This window comes from Phocoena phocoena, chromosome 8 (assembly GCF_963924675.1).
Source record: "Phocoena phocoena chromosome 8, mPhoPho1.1, whole genome shotgun sequence".
NCBI classification, from domain to species: Eukaryota; Metazoa; Chordata; class Mammalia; order Artiodactyla; family Phocoenidae; genus Phocoena; species Phocoena phocoena.
In genome coordinates, this window is record NC_089226.1 from 73,638,992 (window position 1) to 73,651,695 (window position 12,704).

At 45.6% G+C, this 12,704-nt stretch overlaps 1 protein-coding gene across 3 annotated transcripts in view; it reads left to right on the forward strand.

Annotated features, from left to right (window-relative positions):
• NAV2 (neuron navigator 2) overlaps positions 1–12,704 on the forward strand; it is a 393,794-nt gene that overhangs the window by 133,987 nt on the left and 247,103 nt on the right. For all 3 annotated transcript variants that reach the window (XM_065881976.1, XM_065881977.1, XM_065881978.1), the window contains exon 3: positions 1,187–1,239. In XM_065881976.1, the coding sequence (XP_065738048.1) occupies positions 1,187–1,239 (53 nt within the window). The remainder of the gene's footprint in view (positions 1–1,186; positions 1,240–12,704) is intronic.

A 12,704-nucleotide genomic window follows, 5' to 3' on the forward strand; every position in this document is an offset into this window, starting at 1 on the left:
GGAATCTCATAAAGGCTTCACAGAGGAGGCAAGTCCGTAATTCTTAACCGTGAACTCCTAGCTGAGTTTCTGGGCTTAACTCAGATGGAGACATCAAAAAAGGGAAATTTTATTTTATATATTTTTGCATAGATGATAAGAATATATATTATTGGATTAATGATCTCTACCATACATAGAACACTCGCTGTGCTAGGCGCTGCACTGAGCATTTTACTGGCATCATGTAATCTTCTTCTCACAGCTCCTCCCGTGAAGTAGGTAGTATTAGCTCCATTTTATAGATGAGGAAACTGTGGCCCAGAGAGGTTGTGTTACATGGCTAAGATCACACAGCTGAGAAGCTATAAAGCTGAGCTTCAAACTGGGGTATCTTCGCCTCCAAGCCACTACACGTACTGCCTTTCTTCTAGCACTGTAGTTGCAAACTCGGATGTCTTGGGCTGTGTCTTGCAAGGATTCCTCCATACTTAGGATGAAATACATTCACCATGGGAAGCTGGGCCTTTCTTCCCTGTTACTTATTTGATTTCCAGCTTATTCAGTACAGCCTCTTTCTACCACTTCCCTAAGTAGGTAGGTAGGTACTCTTTTGACTTCAATAGTGTGTGTTCTAGATCTAATCTGGACTTACTGTATGAGCATGGATGTGCCATTTTTAAAGCCTCACTCTCTTGTTCTTCCATTGGCCACCACTTCGGGAATAGAATCAGGACAAACAAAAGCAATCTTAGCATTTCTGGCTAAAGATGGGGTGAGATGCTGTCATCTATGGCTTTTGTCCCCAGGAGCTGTGTTGTGGCTGGATGGATCCACTCTGAAGCACCCTATCTTTTGTGGGCAAGTTGCAGTTGCCTTTTTAAGAGCCTAAAGCACAGTCACAGCTCAGGCCGTTTCCCAGTCTCCAGACATTTCCACCATGCCCCATCACTCCAAGACTGTCATCAATGCAGTTGTCTCTGCCTTAGATGACAGCGACCTTGCCCCAGCTGTCCCTGGAGGGCGGCAGCTCGATGAGTAAGTCCTGAAGCTTGCTAGATGCGTCTCAGTATTTCACATGCCTGCGTTGGTTGGACAAACCCCAGTATGGGCCTTAGGATTTTCTTGGCCTCAGGGGTCCTGAACATCACTGCTCAAAGTGTCTGTGATGATTATTTATTTTTCTGACTTGTGTTTCTTTTTTCAGCAAATGAGAAGATTGAAGACATCAATGGCTGTCCAAAGAACAGATCGCAAATGGTAAGTGGTACACGGGCAGTGAGTGTTTATGTTATGTTAGTAAGCCCTGCCTCTAAATGATATTGACCATCTTGAAAACATTCACACCACAAGCTTTACTCTGGGGGATTATATTAATAAACTAAGAGCCATTTCCAAATAGCCATGGTTTGCTTGTCTGACATTCGTTGGCATTTATTCGAAGATGGCTGTGATTTTTACGTAGGTCGTGAGACAGTGAAAATGGTCCTTGCTCTTAGAAACAAGTTATGCAGAACTGCTGCAAACATACCCTTGTTTAGAACTTGGGCTGATATGACTCTCGCTTTTTCCTCAAAAGACCCACAACAATTTCTGTTTATGTATGGTGCTGGGGCACAAATGGAGTGATGGTATCATAACAGCCATCAGAGATTGGGACATGTGGTCTGATGGCCTTTAAAGGTTAGAATGATGTGAAATCACAACTGTGACAGGAAATGTGAAATGTCCAGTCACATCCAGACCATTCACGACGTAACCTTGACAAGTGACATTCTCTCTGGCGTGATATGCTTAAGCTCTGATATTATAACTTTAAAAAATCTTTAAAAGTCTATTCTGTTCTTGTTGCATGTCCTGCACATAATCTTTGAATGAAAATTCATGATCACTGTTGAGTTCAGGGGGCATTGAATTGTGACACAATCTGAGTGCTTAGTTTTTCCTTTAGAAGTGCTTTTCAAATATGAATTTTTCCACAAAGATTGTTTATTATCAGACTCTGTTAAGATGACGCTAAGACCTGTTTAAAATATGAAGGTGGCAACTGAAGGACAACCTTTTCTCCTGGACGTTAATTTGCTTCCAGAAATCTAAAAAAAAAGCATAATTTGTTTTCTAACCTCACCCTCCTCCCTTTGAGTAGACACAATTGGATAGTGTCATTCCAGAACACACTGAAGTGATTGGCCTTCCTTGGATTTACTGTTTAATTTTCTGAATTGTTTGTTATCCCAGTGAGTGGACAAGATAGCCTTTCCGTCAACTTTTTATCTAGACACGCAAAGTTTCTTATTATAAAGAGGAGTGAGTGTGCCTGGTGGGGGCAGGGGATGTCATTTTTCACGTTAAATTCTGAAACGAGTTTCTCTTTTGTTGTTGTTCCGCTGGAGATTTTCTTTCTTTCTGTTTGATCCAGAGAGCAGCCCGTCCTCACATAGGAAAGTCCCCATGCAGACGTCTCATGGCTGCTTTGACTTTTGGAAAAGCTTGGCTGCTATTTTTGCCAGAGCTACTACAGCTGTCTGGTGTATTAATAATTGAGGAAATTTGGAAGATAGAAGACTTAATTTTAGTGCAAGCATTTTACACATGCAGTCATAGCTTCTCATGAAAGAGATGTAGTATTTCCGCCTGGGATAGAGATGGATGCGTTTGTCCCAGCCCATTATAATGCATATGTACGACTGACAGCTTAAGGTAGTGAACCTTTTATTCTGTTTGGTGCATTTGTATTTTCTGTACCTTCTGTTGGAGATGTTTGCTGTTAAAGTCCACTTTCAAGCTTACAAAATAATACCGTCACCTCAGATTCTTCTGTGCCAATTTAATTTATGTAAATATGTTATGTATAATGCTACATAGCACCAACGCAATTTTGTGGTTTCTCTATAACTCTTTCAGCTATGGAAGTATTGGGTTTTTCTTCATGCACTGTGTTTTCTTTCTTTCTTTTTTTTTTTTAAGAACACAGGAATATAAAATCCTAAAATTGTCTGTGGTAAATTAGGTCCAGCTCAGGGGCGGGAGGGGGTGGGGTGGGCAGACAAGGTCTGGTGGTAAAAGTGGCAGAGAATAATTCAGCAGACAGGATGTGAGTCCAGGAAAAGGTCACAACCTCCACCACAGTCATTCCATTCTGTAGGAAATGAGAAAGGCGATGATAAGGAGCTCGGGGCCATTGTCCTTTCACCTACATCACAAAGCAGTGACAAATCCATAACGCAGAGCTCACCTAGGGCACACAGGAAGTGCTGCTTCCACACAAGCACAGGTGGTGTTCTGGCTAATAGGACACTTGTGTGTATGTGTGTGTGAGCACGTACAGAGTTAAAGCATCCCTACTCATGGGAAGTATCATTTGGGAAGATGGCATAGCAGATGAGCTACCATTTCTAGATTCCTAGAAGGTTAAACTCCCAATTAGGCTTTATTTAGGGCAGCCAATGATAAAGATTTGTTGTTGTTTGCTAAATGTTGCCTGTTTGGAGGAGACCAGAAGGGAACACGCACGGAGAGCATCATGTTGGCAAAAGGAAGATGACGCACAACGAGAGAATTGGAGAGTGTACCTGCTGGGAGGGTAGCTATGACTCCACTGAAAATCATCAGCACAGAGTGACTGTGCTCACATAAACAGAGCATCTTCAGAGGCCTTAAATAACGGAGACAAAGAAAAACAATTTTTGCTTCAGAGCAGGGGAATGGGTGCTATTTCAGTTTTCAAGGGGCAAATTATTTCATTAGCTAATCGGTGGGTAGGCACGAGAGCTTTAGTTTTACAGGTGGGGTGCCTCTTCCTCCTCTCGTATCTCCCTCCTCCTGACCTACCAGGCTGCCCGGAGCTCTGCTCTCCAACTCCTGAGCTCCAGGCTCTGCCTCCATTTCTGCTCTCTTCCCAGAGGATGTGGAAGTGAAAGCAGACACTTGTGGCCTATGGACTAGAGAATTGCAGAGGCCTTGATGCGCAAACATTATGGGCATGGCACTGTTTACTTTTAGCTTGTCTGTCAGCACACGGTCACAGAGTGCCGACTGATGCCAGGCACTGGACTAGACCAGGTTAGTACCCCAGTGAACAAGATGGGGTCCCTGCCCTCAGGGAGCTCAGTGATGAGTGGGCAGGAGACCAGGGAACAATTAGAACACTGGAATAGTGCAACTGCTCCCATAGACATCTGTGCATGGCACAGTGGGGGCCATTCCACTCCAGGACAAGGGGAGGCTTAGGAATAACTTTTAGGGGTTGAGTCTTGAAAGGCAAGAGGGTTCACCACAGGGAATGATGAGTGGAAGACGATTCCCATTGCTGGAGATTCTGTTTACCTGAGGATATCCCGGACCCTGCAGAGGAAGGTTTTGCAACCTTTGTTCATGGATCCTACCGTGTGCCATCAGCTGTGTCTGGTGAGACTCTTCTGGCCTCTCCTCAGTGTCAACCCTTCGTCCTGTTGTATCCGAGGTGAGGAATAGGGCATGGAAGAGACCAGAGTGCGACAGACCCCAGAAGCATGGTGGTCTTTTCAGACCTGGGCCAAGTCTTCTGTATTCATCGTCACCCCCCAGGGGGCAGCGCCTCAGGGAACAGCCCCATTGGACCCTGGAGTGAAGTTTTCTAAAGGAAAATACCCGTGGCGATCAACTCCTGTGGATGACAGTTGAACCATGGGATGTGCGAAATGGTGGTTAATATTGTTAATATCAGCACTCACAGGCCTCCACGCAGTGCTTTAAGGCCGTTCACTCTCATGGGCACACTCGACCCTCCCGACCCTGCTGTAGGCCAGCGTATCAAGAGACACTGGTGCCGGCAGCTGGAGGGCTGTCCGCAGGGAGAGGCAGAGCCAGGACCTTCGGCATCTCCTGTGATCCTCTCGTGGGCCTCGTAAAACAGGACCGTGCCTGCAGCTGATATGCAGAAGCATGGCAGTGGCTTCCCCTTCCCGAGCAAGCCTGGCCTCAGCTTGTGCTGAAGGAGTCCTTTGCTCTCTTTCAGTCTGACATAGATGCTTTGGGGGCCAAATCCTCGGAGATGGAGCTGTAGAAACAACATTCCCCCCACCTCCTCACCCCCCCCCCCAATCCATCCATTTGGCCCTTAAATAGGTTTGTGTATGTGCGTCAGAGCTGGTTAAAATGTTTCGTCTGTTTAGCATTGCCAGGGCAACGCGTGGGGCATCTTTTTGGCTTTCAAGTGGTGTGTTCAGCAGGGTTACGTGTGTGTTTGGAAGGAGAAACATTGCTTGGAGCACAGCCAGTGGACGCTGGGGCTGCCACTGCCTTGTGCCTGGAACCCGCTGTACTCCAAGACGCCGGCTCACTTTGGAGCCTAGGAAAGGAGCAGCGGGGGGTGGTTTTCTTTTTTCATCCTTACTATTTTAAGTGGTTTGGCTTTGCGTTGTCGATTAGAAGAGGTGCAAAGTTAGGAAGGCTGCCTGTCCTTTCAGGCGCTTTCAGTGGAAAGCCCTGGCCTGTTTTCTGCTCTGGCCCGGGGTCATCTGGGTCCTCTCAGTGCTTCTCACCTGCCTGCCCACCTCCTCCTGGGCCCTCAGGGAGTCCTGCCTACTTCCCTCAACCCTTCTAGACCGAGGGCCTGCCTGGGCTTGGGAACCAGACGGGCCAACTTCGAGTTCCTTCTCTGCTCTTCTGTGGCCTTGAGCTAATTATTTAACCTCTTGAAGCCTCTGTTTCCTGTTCTATAAAGTGGGGTTGATAATAATACGAACCTCCTCAAGTTTTTGTGAGGACTAATGAGGCAGTCAAAGTGATAACGACGGTAATGATGATGAAAATAAGCCATAAAGCCAAACGGTGTTTGCTGTGTGCCAGGTGCCGTCCTAAGTGCTTCACAAATAACCTCTTCGTTCATCCTCCCAACAGCCCTTTGCGGTAGGTGACCTCATCACCCCCCTTCTCCATAGCACATGGTCAGCGCTCAGTCAGCGGTGGTTTCTCCAGTGATGATAATTTGTTTTAGTAGCCATTCAGGTAGTGGGGGACATGGAACCCTCGCGAAATCTGAGAAGAGCTCCCGGCCCTCTCCTCCCCGGATCACACATACCCCGGAATTTTGCATATGGCCTGAGCAGCTCACGGATCCCAAAGTCCTCTGAGGCTCCACAGACCCGCACATTCGATGCGCCTGCTGCTTAGGGCACTGGTCTGCTCGTCACCCTGTCCTTTCAGAGGCCCCTGGGGAAAAAGCCAGCAGCTAGGTTCCCAAAACAAGAGGAATTGGCTCTTAGACACAGAAGGACAGGACACTGGTTTTCAAACTTCTGTTCCATGAGCAGAACCCCCACGCTTTTTTCCCAAATAAAATTGTAGGTGGCACCCCACATGTGAAAGTGACAAAAACCGCATTAGTGCTTTACATAGAAGTAGGCAGCCCAGGGAGGGCCATCGTAGCATCTCCCTTTCACCTGCCTCTTCCCTCCCCCTCCCCACTGTCACATTTGCCCCTGAAGCCCCCTTTCAGAAGGCCAGCCCCTGAAAATACACAGCGCGATGAAGCCTAGGGACCCCTTACCCGGGCATCAGCTTCCAGCTCTGGATAGATCCGGCCCATTCTCTGGTCCTCCTAAGTCTCCTGTGGGAAGAGAGACCATCAACTAGGTCGTCTTCACCTCTGACCTCTGGAGGTTACAAGGCCTCAGGCCTAAGAGCATGGACCCTGAAGGTCAGCTGCCTGTGACCCGGGGCATGTTCCTTAGGATCTCAGGGGACCAGTCTCTGTAACGGGGTTAGTAACAACTCCTGCCTCCCAGGGTGAGTTTCAGGTGTGCGTGAGACCATCTGTACGACATGCCCGCGTGCTGCTGAGTACAGAGGAAGCACACAGTTGATGTTAGCTCTTCATAGGATGAGGTTTTTCAAGATACCCCAGTATTTTTAAAGAAATAGATGTTTCAAGAGCGGCCAGCCTACCTTTGGGTGAGGGGATTACCGCCGTGGCCCTGGCTAAGCCACTAGGCCTCCCGGCACTGTACTTCCTCCCCGGGAAATGTGGGAAGTGACAGCTCTATGAATAGGTGCAATTATTGTTTGTATTTTGCACGTGGAGACTGAGCTTTAAAAGGTTTTTTGGCCTCAGACTACTTGCCTAGGAGGCAGAGCTGGAGCTTGAACCCAAGTCTGTCTATTTGGAGAGCCTGTGGTTGTCCCTTCTGCGACAGAGAAAGGGTGTAATAGTCTCCACCTCACCAGTCCCTTATTTCTCACTCGTGAGCACAGTAGAGCCAGCTGGGTTTAGCTGAGAGTTAGTGAGAAGGGAGGAGAGTGAGTATTTCTGGAGATTGCCTGAGTTGACCTGTCGATGGGAACTCAAGAGCTGAAAAGGGGGCAGGTGGCCCCCAGTGAAAGGCAGCCTCTTGAGAAGCCCAGGAAGAGCCCTGGCGCCAGGTACCTCCGACTGCGTTCTGCACAGAGCTTCCTGGGCCAGGAGAAGGCTGTCTGTAACAAGATCAGGTTTCCAGCCCCAGTGACCTTGAGCCCTCCCAACAGCTGCCAGAAAGCTGGCCACATGCCTGGGGAGTGTCTGAGAGCCTTGGGCAGCTGAGTTGCCTCTTCCCTGGGCCCTTGGACCTATTTTTACATGACCCTAAGGGCACACACGTTACAAAACCAAGAAAGAATGAACGTCCATGGGCCCCATAGACTCTAAAACAAAGTGGAGAGTCCAGGGCCAACATGGGCAGGAAGCATCCACTGCTTCCCGTTCAGGGGGCACATCCAGCATCACTGCATGTGTTGTGGCTGACATTCTCTTTCAAAGATGGCAGCCATCTCCATGTCTGTCTCTTACCTCTTTGGTCACCTCTCTGTTCAAAACCATCATTGGCTCCCCATTTACCTCTCCATACTCGAGCACACAATAGAAGGGCCTTCACAATCTAGTTACGACCATCTCCTGCCACTTGGCCACTCAAACTCTATACCCCCAGCCATACTGGAACTTGGCGTGCCCCAAGGAGGTCCTGTACTTTCGTGCCTTGTACTTTGATGCAAGCTGTCCAGTCTGCCAGGAAGACCTGATGACTCTCCCACCTGGGCAATGTAACCTTGAATATTCAGGTTAACTGTTAACTCAAGTAACTGAGATAATTAGGTGCCTTTTGTCCCTTGTGTTCCCAGGTGTGAAAGCGTGTCTCATAACCTGCTCTTTGTGGTTGTCTGTTCAGTTGTCTTCTTGAAGGAGATGCTGTATCTTTCACCTGAGGATCTAAGCACCTATCACTTAGATGACTAGCATATAGTAGGTGGTTAATAAACGTTGGGTGGATGGGCGGACAGATGGAAAGACCAAAGAGAGAGCTGGCCTGGATGTGTCCATGGGGCTAGAGGATTATAACATACTGTTATTCTCATATCATAATCTACTGTTGAGCAGTGATTTGAGCGCTGGGTGTTCACTTGGAAGTTCTTTATGGGATTTAAGAAATGGATATTTAGCACTATTCTAGAAGTGTCTTTCCTTCTCTTAATTCTTTTCTCCCTTGGTTTATCCAGAGGATCCAAATAGAACATGGCAGCTAATTTTTCGTTTACTGAGTTCTTTTACGTTGCTTGAGGTAAGCATGTTTAGACATCTTTACAGTTACCAGAGATGATTAACATTGATAATAAAAATGAAGACAATTACTGTTCTAAGTGATTTACATGTTTTAACCCACTTCATTCTCATAACAACCCTATGGAGTAAGAAATACATTTTGTTCATTCCATTAAAGGGTATGGAGAACTTGGACCCTGATGCCATTTGCTGTGCTCTGCCAGGGGCCAAATGTGAGGCACATTGAAGAACATCTCGTTCCTTCCCCCTCATGCTGTAGAGCCTAGGGTTATTGCCTTTGTCCCTGATTCTGTCCGGGTTATTATATAATATTAATAGCAAATACATATACAGTACATTGGGGCAATGTTTTAGACATTTTATCTGCATTGTAACTGGTTTTATTTTCATAAAACCCTATGAGAGCAGGTACCTTTATTATTTCCACTTCACAGGTGAGGAAACTGAGGCAGAGACAGGTTTAGTAAGTTTCCTCAGGTCGCACAGCTAGTAAGCGACAAGCTGGGGTTTGAATCCTGGAAGCCTGGCTCGAGAATCCATTCCCTTAACTGTTATGCTATCCTACATATAAGGAAATAGATGGAAGAAGAGAAAATGACTGACGTGGAGGTGCAAACATTATATTTGTAATACTGTCTCCTCATGTAGGTAAGGGCAGAGCTTCGGATGAGGCATTCCATCATGGCAAGGAGATTTGGGATTAAAAAGAATAAGCATGGACTCTGGAATCAGGCAGACCTGGGTGTCACATACTGGGCCGGTGTGCTGGGCAAGTTACTGAAAATCCGAGTCTTTTTCCTTCTCTGTAAAAGGGAGATAATTATGGAAGTTGCCCCCAGGGTTGCCAGGGATGAATGAGAGACGTTATTAAAAGCACCTGGCTCATGAAGAGAGCACATTAGACTGTCATTCCCTTCTCTGTTGACAAGTCACGTATTTCCTAACTATTAACTTGTGCATTAAAAAGGCTTTTCATATTCGAAAAGTAGGTGCCAGTGTGGTAGGCTGAACAATGGACCCCCAAAGACTTCGACATTCTAATCCTCGGAACCTGTGAATATGTTCTCTTAAATGACAAAGGGGACTTTGCAGAGGTGATTAAGTTAGGGATTTTGAGACAGGAAGATTATCCTGGATTATCTGGGCAGGCCCAGTGTGATCACAAGGATCCTTCTAAGAGGGAGGCAGGAAGGTGAGAGAGAGAAGATGTGACCGTGGAACATGGAAGCAGGTCAGAGGAGAGAGAGGAAGAGAGGGAGGGAACATGGGGAGTGTGGGGGAAGGGGAGAGGGAGAGAATGAATGAGGTTGGAAGATGCTACTTGTCTGGCTTTGAAGATGGAAGAATGGGCTGTGAGCCAAGGAATGCAGGTGGCCTCCAGAGCTAATAAAAAAGGCAAGGGGACAGATTCTTCCCTAGAGCTTCCAGAGTAGATGCAGCCCTGCGGACTCCTTGATTTAGCCCACTGAAACTTGATTTTGGACTTTTTTTTTGTTTAATTTTTATTGGAGCATAGTTGACCCAATCAGTTATACATATACATACATCCACTCTTTTTTAGATTCTTTTCCCATAGAGGCCATTACAGAGTATTGAGTAGAGTTCCCTGTGCTACACAGTAGGTCCTTATTAGATATCTATTTTATATACAGTGGTGTGTGATTTTGGACTTCTGACCTCCCAGAATTTTTTTTTTTTTTTCGATCCCCAACTGGGGTTCGAACCTGTGCCCCCTGCAGTGGAAGCATGGAGTCTTAACTACTGGACAGCCAGGAAAGTCCTTATTTTTTCTCCCAGAATTTTAAGATAATAAATTTATGTTGTGTTAAGCTACTAAGTTTGTGGTCATTTGTTACAGCAGCAGTAGGAAACTAATACACTCTGGGATTCAAGCAAAGTAACTCTGACCGTATTAGCAAGCTGTTCGGGTTTATAGCAGAGGCTCATTTTGCCACTGTGTGCCTGTTAAGTTTCTGAGTTGACTGGAAGTTGCCTCCCTTGATAGAACACTTTGGAATGGAGTTTTGCACATCTGTACATTTACTGCAGGTCATTGCAAAGAAGTGTGCGGAGACAGAGGCCCACATTTAGTTTCCAGCACTGTGACCATATCATGGGCTGCCTCAGATACTGAGCTCAGATACCGGGAGTGGCAAGTGCCATTTCGTCTTTTAGAAGTGGATACGCGGTATTCCTGATGTGAATGTAAACTCAGGAGTAAGTACTATGCTCCCTAACTAACGTGTGTTTGTCTTGTAATTAATACGACACTTAAGCACACTTTATGAGAGACTTGTATTTCATACGCTAGGTAATCCCGTCAAGGCTTTGTAGTACATATAGAGTGTTTTCTTTATCTTTTAGTTCAGTGAAAAGCTCCATATTTCCAGCATACGTACTAGTGCTAGTACGTATGGAAATGCTCAGATAATCTTTCTCAGATGAATGAGCCAAACAATAAATGGTCCAGCCGTCTGGGAGCTTCCCAGAGAGTGGGGCGATGGTACCCCTCAAGGTTTCATATGTGAAATACTAGGCACTTTAAAATGCTATCAAGAAACTTAAGTAATCCTAAACCAAGAAATTCCCAAATCCAGTCTTTTATAAAAGTGTATGGAAGTGATAACAGGTTATTTTCATTAATAAGGGAAGGAGCGTTTGGAGGTTTGGCAAAACCTACTGTAGCCACTGGGCTCCAGCTTTAGTGAGTAGGAGAACCACCTGGAGGGCTTGTTCAAACAGTGCTGGGCCCCACCCCCAGAGTTTCTGATGCAGTAGGTCTGGGAAGGAGCTGGAGAATTTGCATTTGTAACAAGCTCTTGGGTGACGCTGAAGCTCCTGGTTTGGTGACCTTACTTTGCCAACCTTATCTTAGAGCCGAATAAAAAAAAACTTCTTTTGGGATATGGCTGTGCAAATATGCATTTAAACATCTGTCAGTTTGCAAAGTTCTTTAAATTTTTAAAAATTAATCTCTCTAAAGATTTATTTAATTTTAACTAATTTTTTAGGAACGCTATATATTTTTGATTGAGGTACAATTGACGTATACCATCACATTCATATCAGGTGTACAAACATAATGATTCGACATTTGTATATGTTGTGATCACCACAATAAGGTTCAACTAAATATTTTGAATGAACCGATCAGTTTACTTTTTGGAAGGATGAGGACGCCTTAGACATCCTCTTGTCTGAGAACTGTGGTAAGTTTTAAGTTGATAGGATCTGAATTGTGTCTGCAGCTGTGGTCTTGGAGTTTGCAAGTGTCTTCTCTACCTCTTCCAGTTCACTTAAGCTCTGTGACCCTTGGTTTCCTCCATTGAAAACCCAGGTGATAATCCTTTAGCACATTGTCCTTAACTGCCTGCATCCCACCAGACGTTAACTTCTTTGAGGGCGGGGTCTCATCTCTCCATCTGCCCATACCACCTGACATCTGGTGGATGCTCAGTGAGTATTAACTGAAGAAATCCCCATTACACCTACTTTGAAACTGAGGCATTTTGAGTGGCAACATGTGGTGCCCCGTAAGGTTAAAGCAAGTATGTGGATGGGTGGGGAGAGAATAGCTTCAGATCTTGAGCTGAAAGAGAAATTGGATGGTGATTTATAACCATGTAGATTGTGGTTTATATAAAAGCCATCTGGCTTCATGCTTGGATCCATCTCCCTGCATATGTCTTCATGGGGTTCTTATGTTTCAGCCTAGCATCAAAGGGGTGTTTTGGTATGCATCTTTGTTTTTTATTTTTTATTTTTTTCCCATGAACTAGAACTTAGCAAGGAATTCCTGTTGGCACTTTGGTAAGGCATAGTTAGCCTGTGGTGTCTGCGTGTTGGGAACTGGTCAGTAGGTGAAAGCCAGTGTGCTCACTTAAGCAAAGAGAAGAGAACAGTGGCCAACAAGCTGAGTTCAGGTCCCAAAAGACCTTTTAAAACAAAAATTAAACAGCTGCCAACCATTTGATGAAAATCAATATACTTCACAAACAATGAGCTTCCAGCTTTTTTTAGGAAAAAAAAAATGGCAGTACTGGATTGGCACTCCACAGGCAACAATTGGCTAAAACTGGATAGCAGCTGTCCTCTTTAGGTAGGTGTAGACTGCGTTGGTCATACTCCTCACCATTCCCTATTGTCTTATACC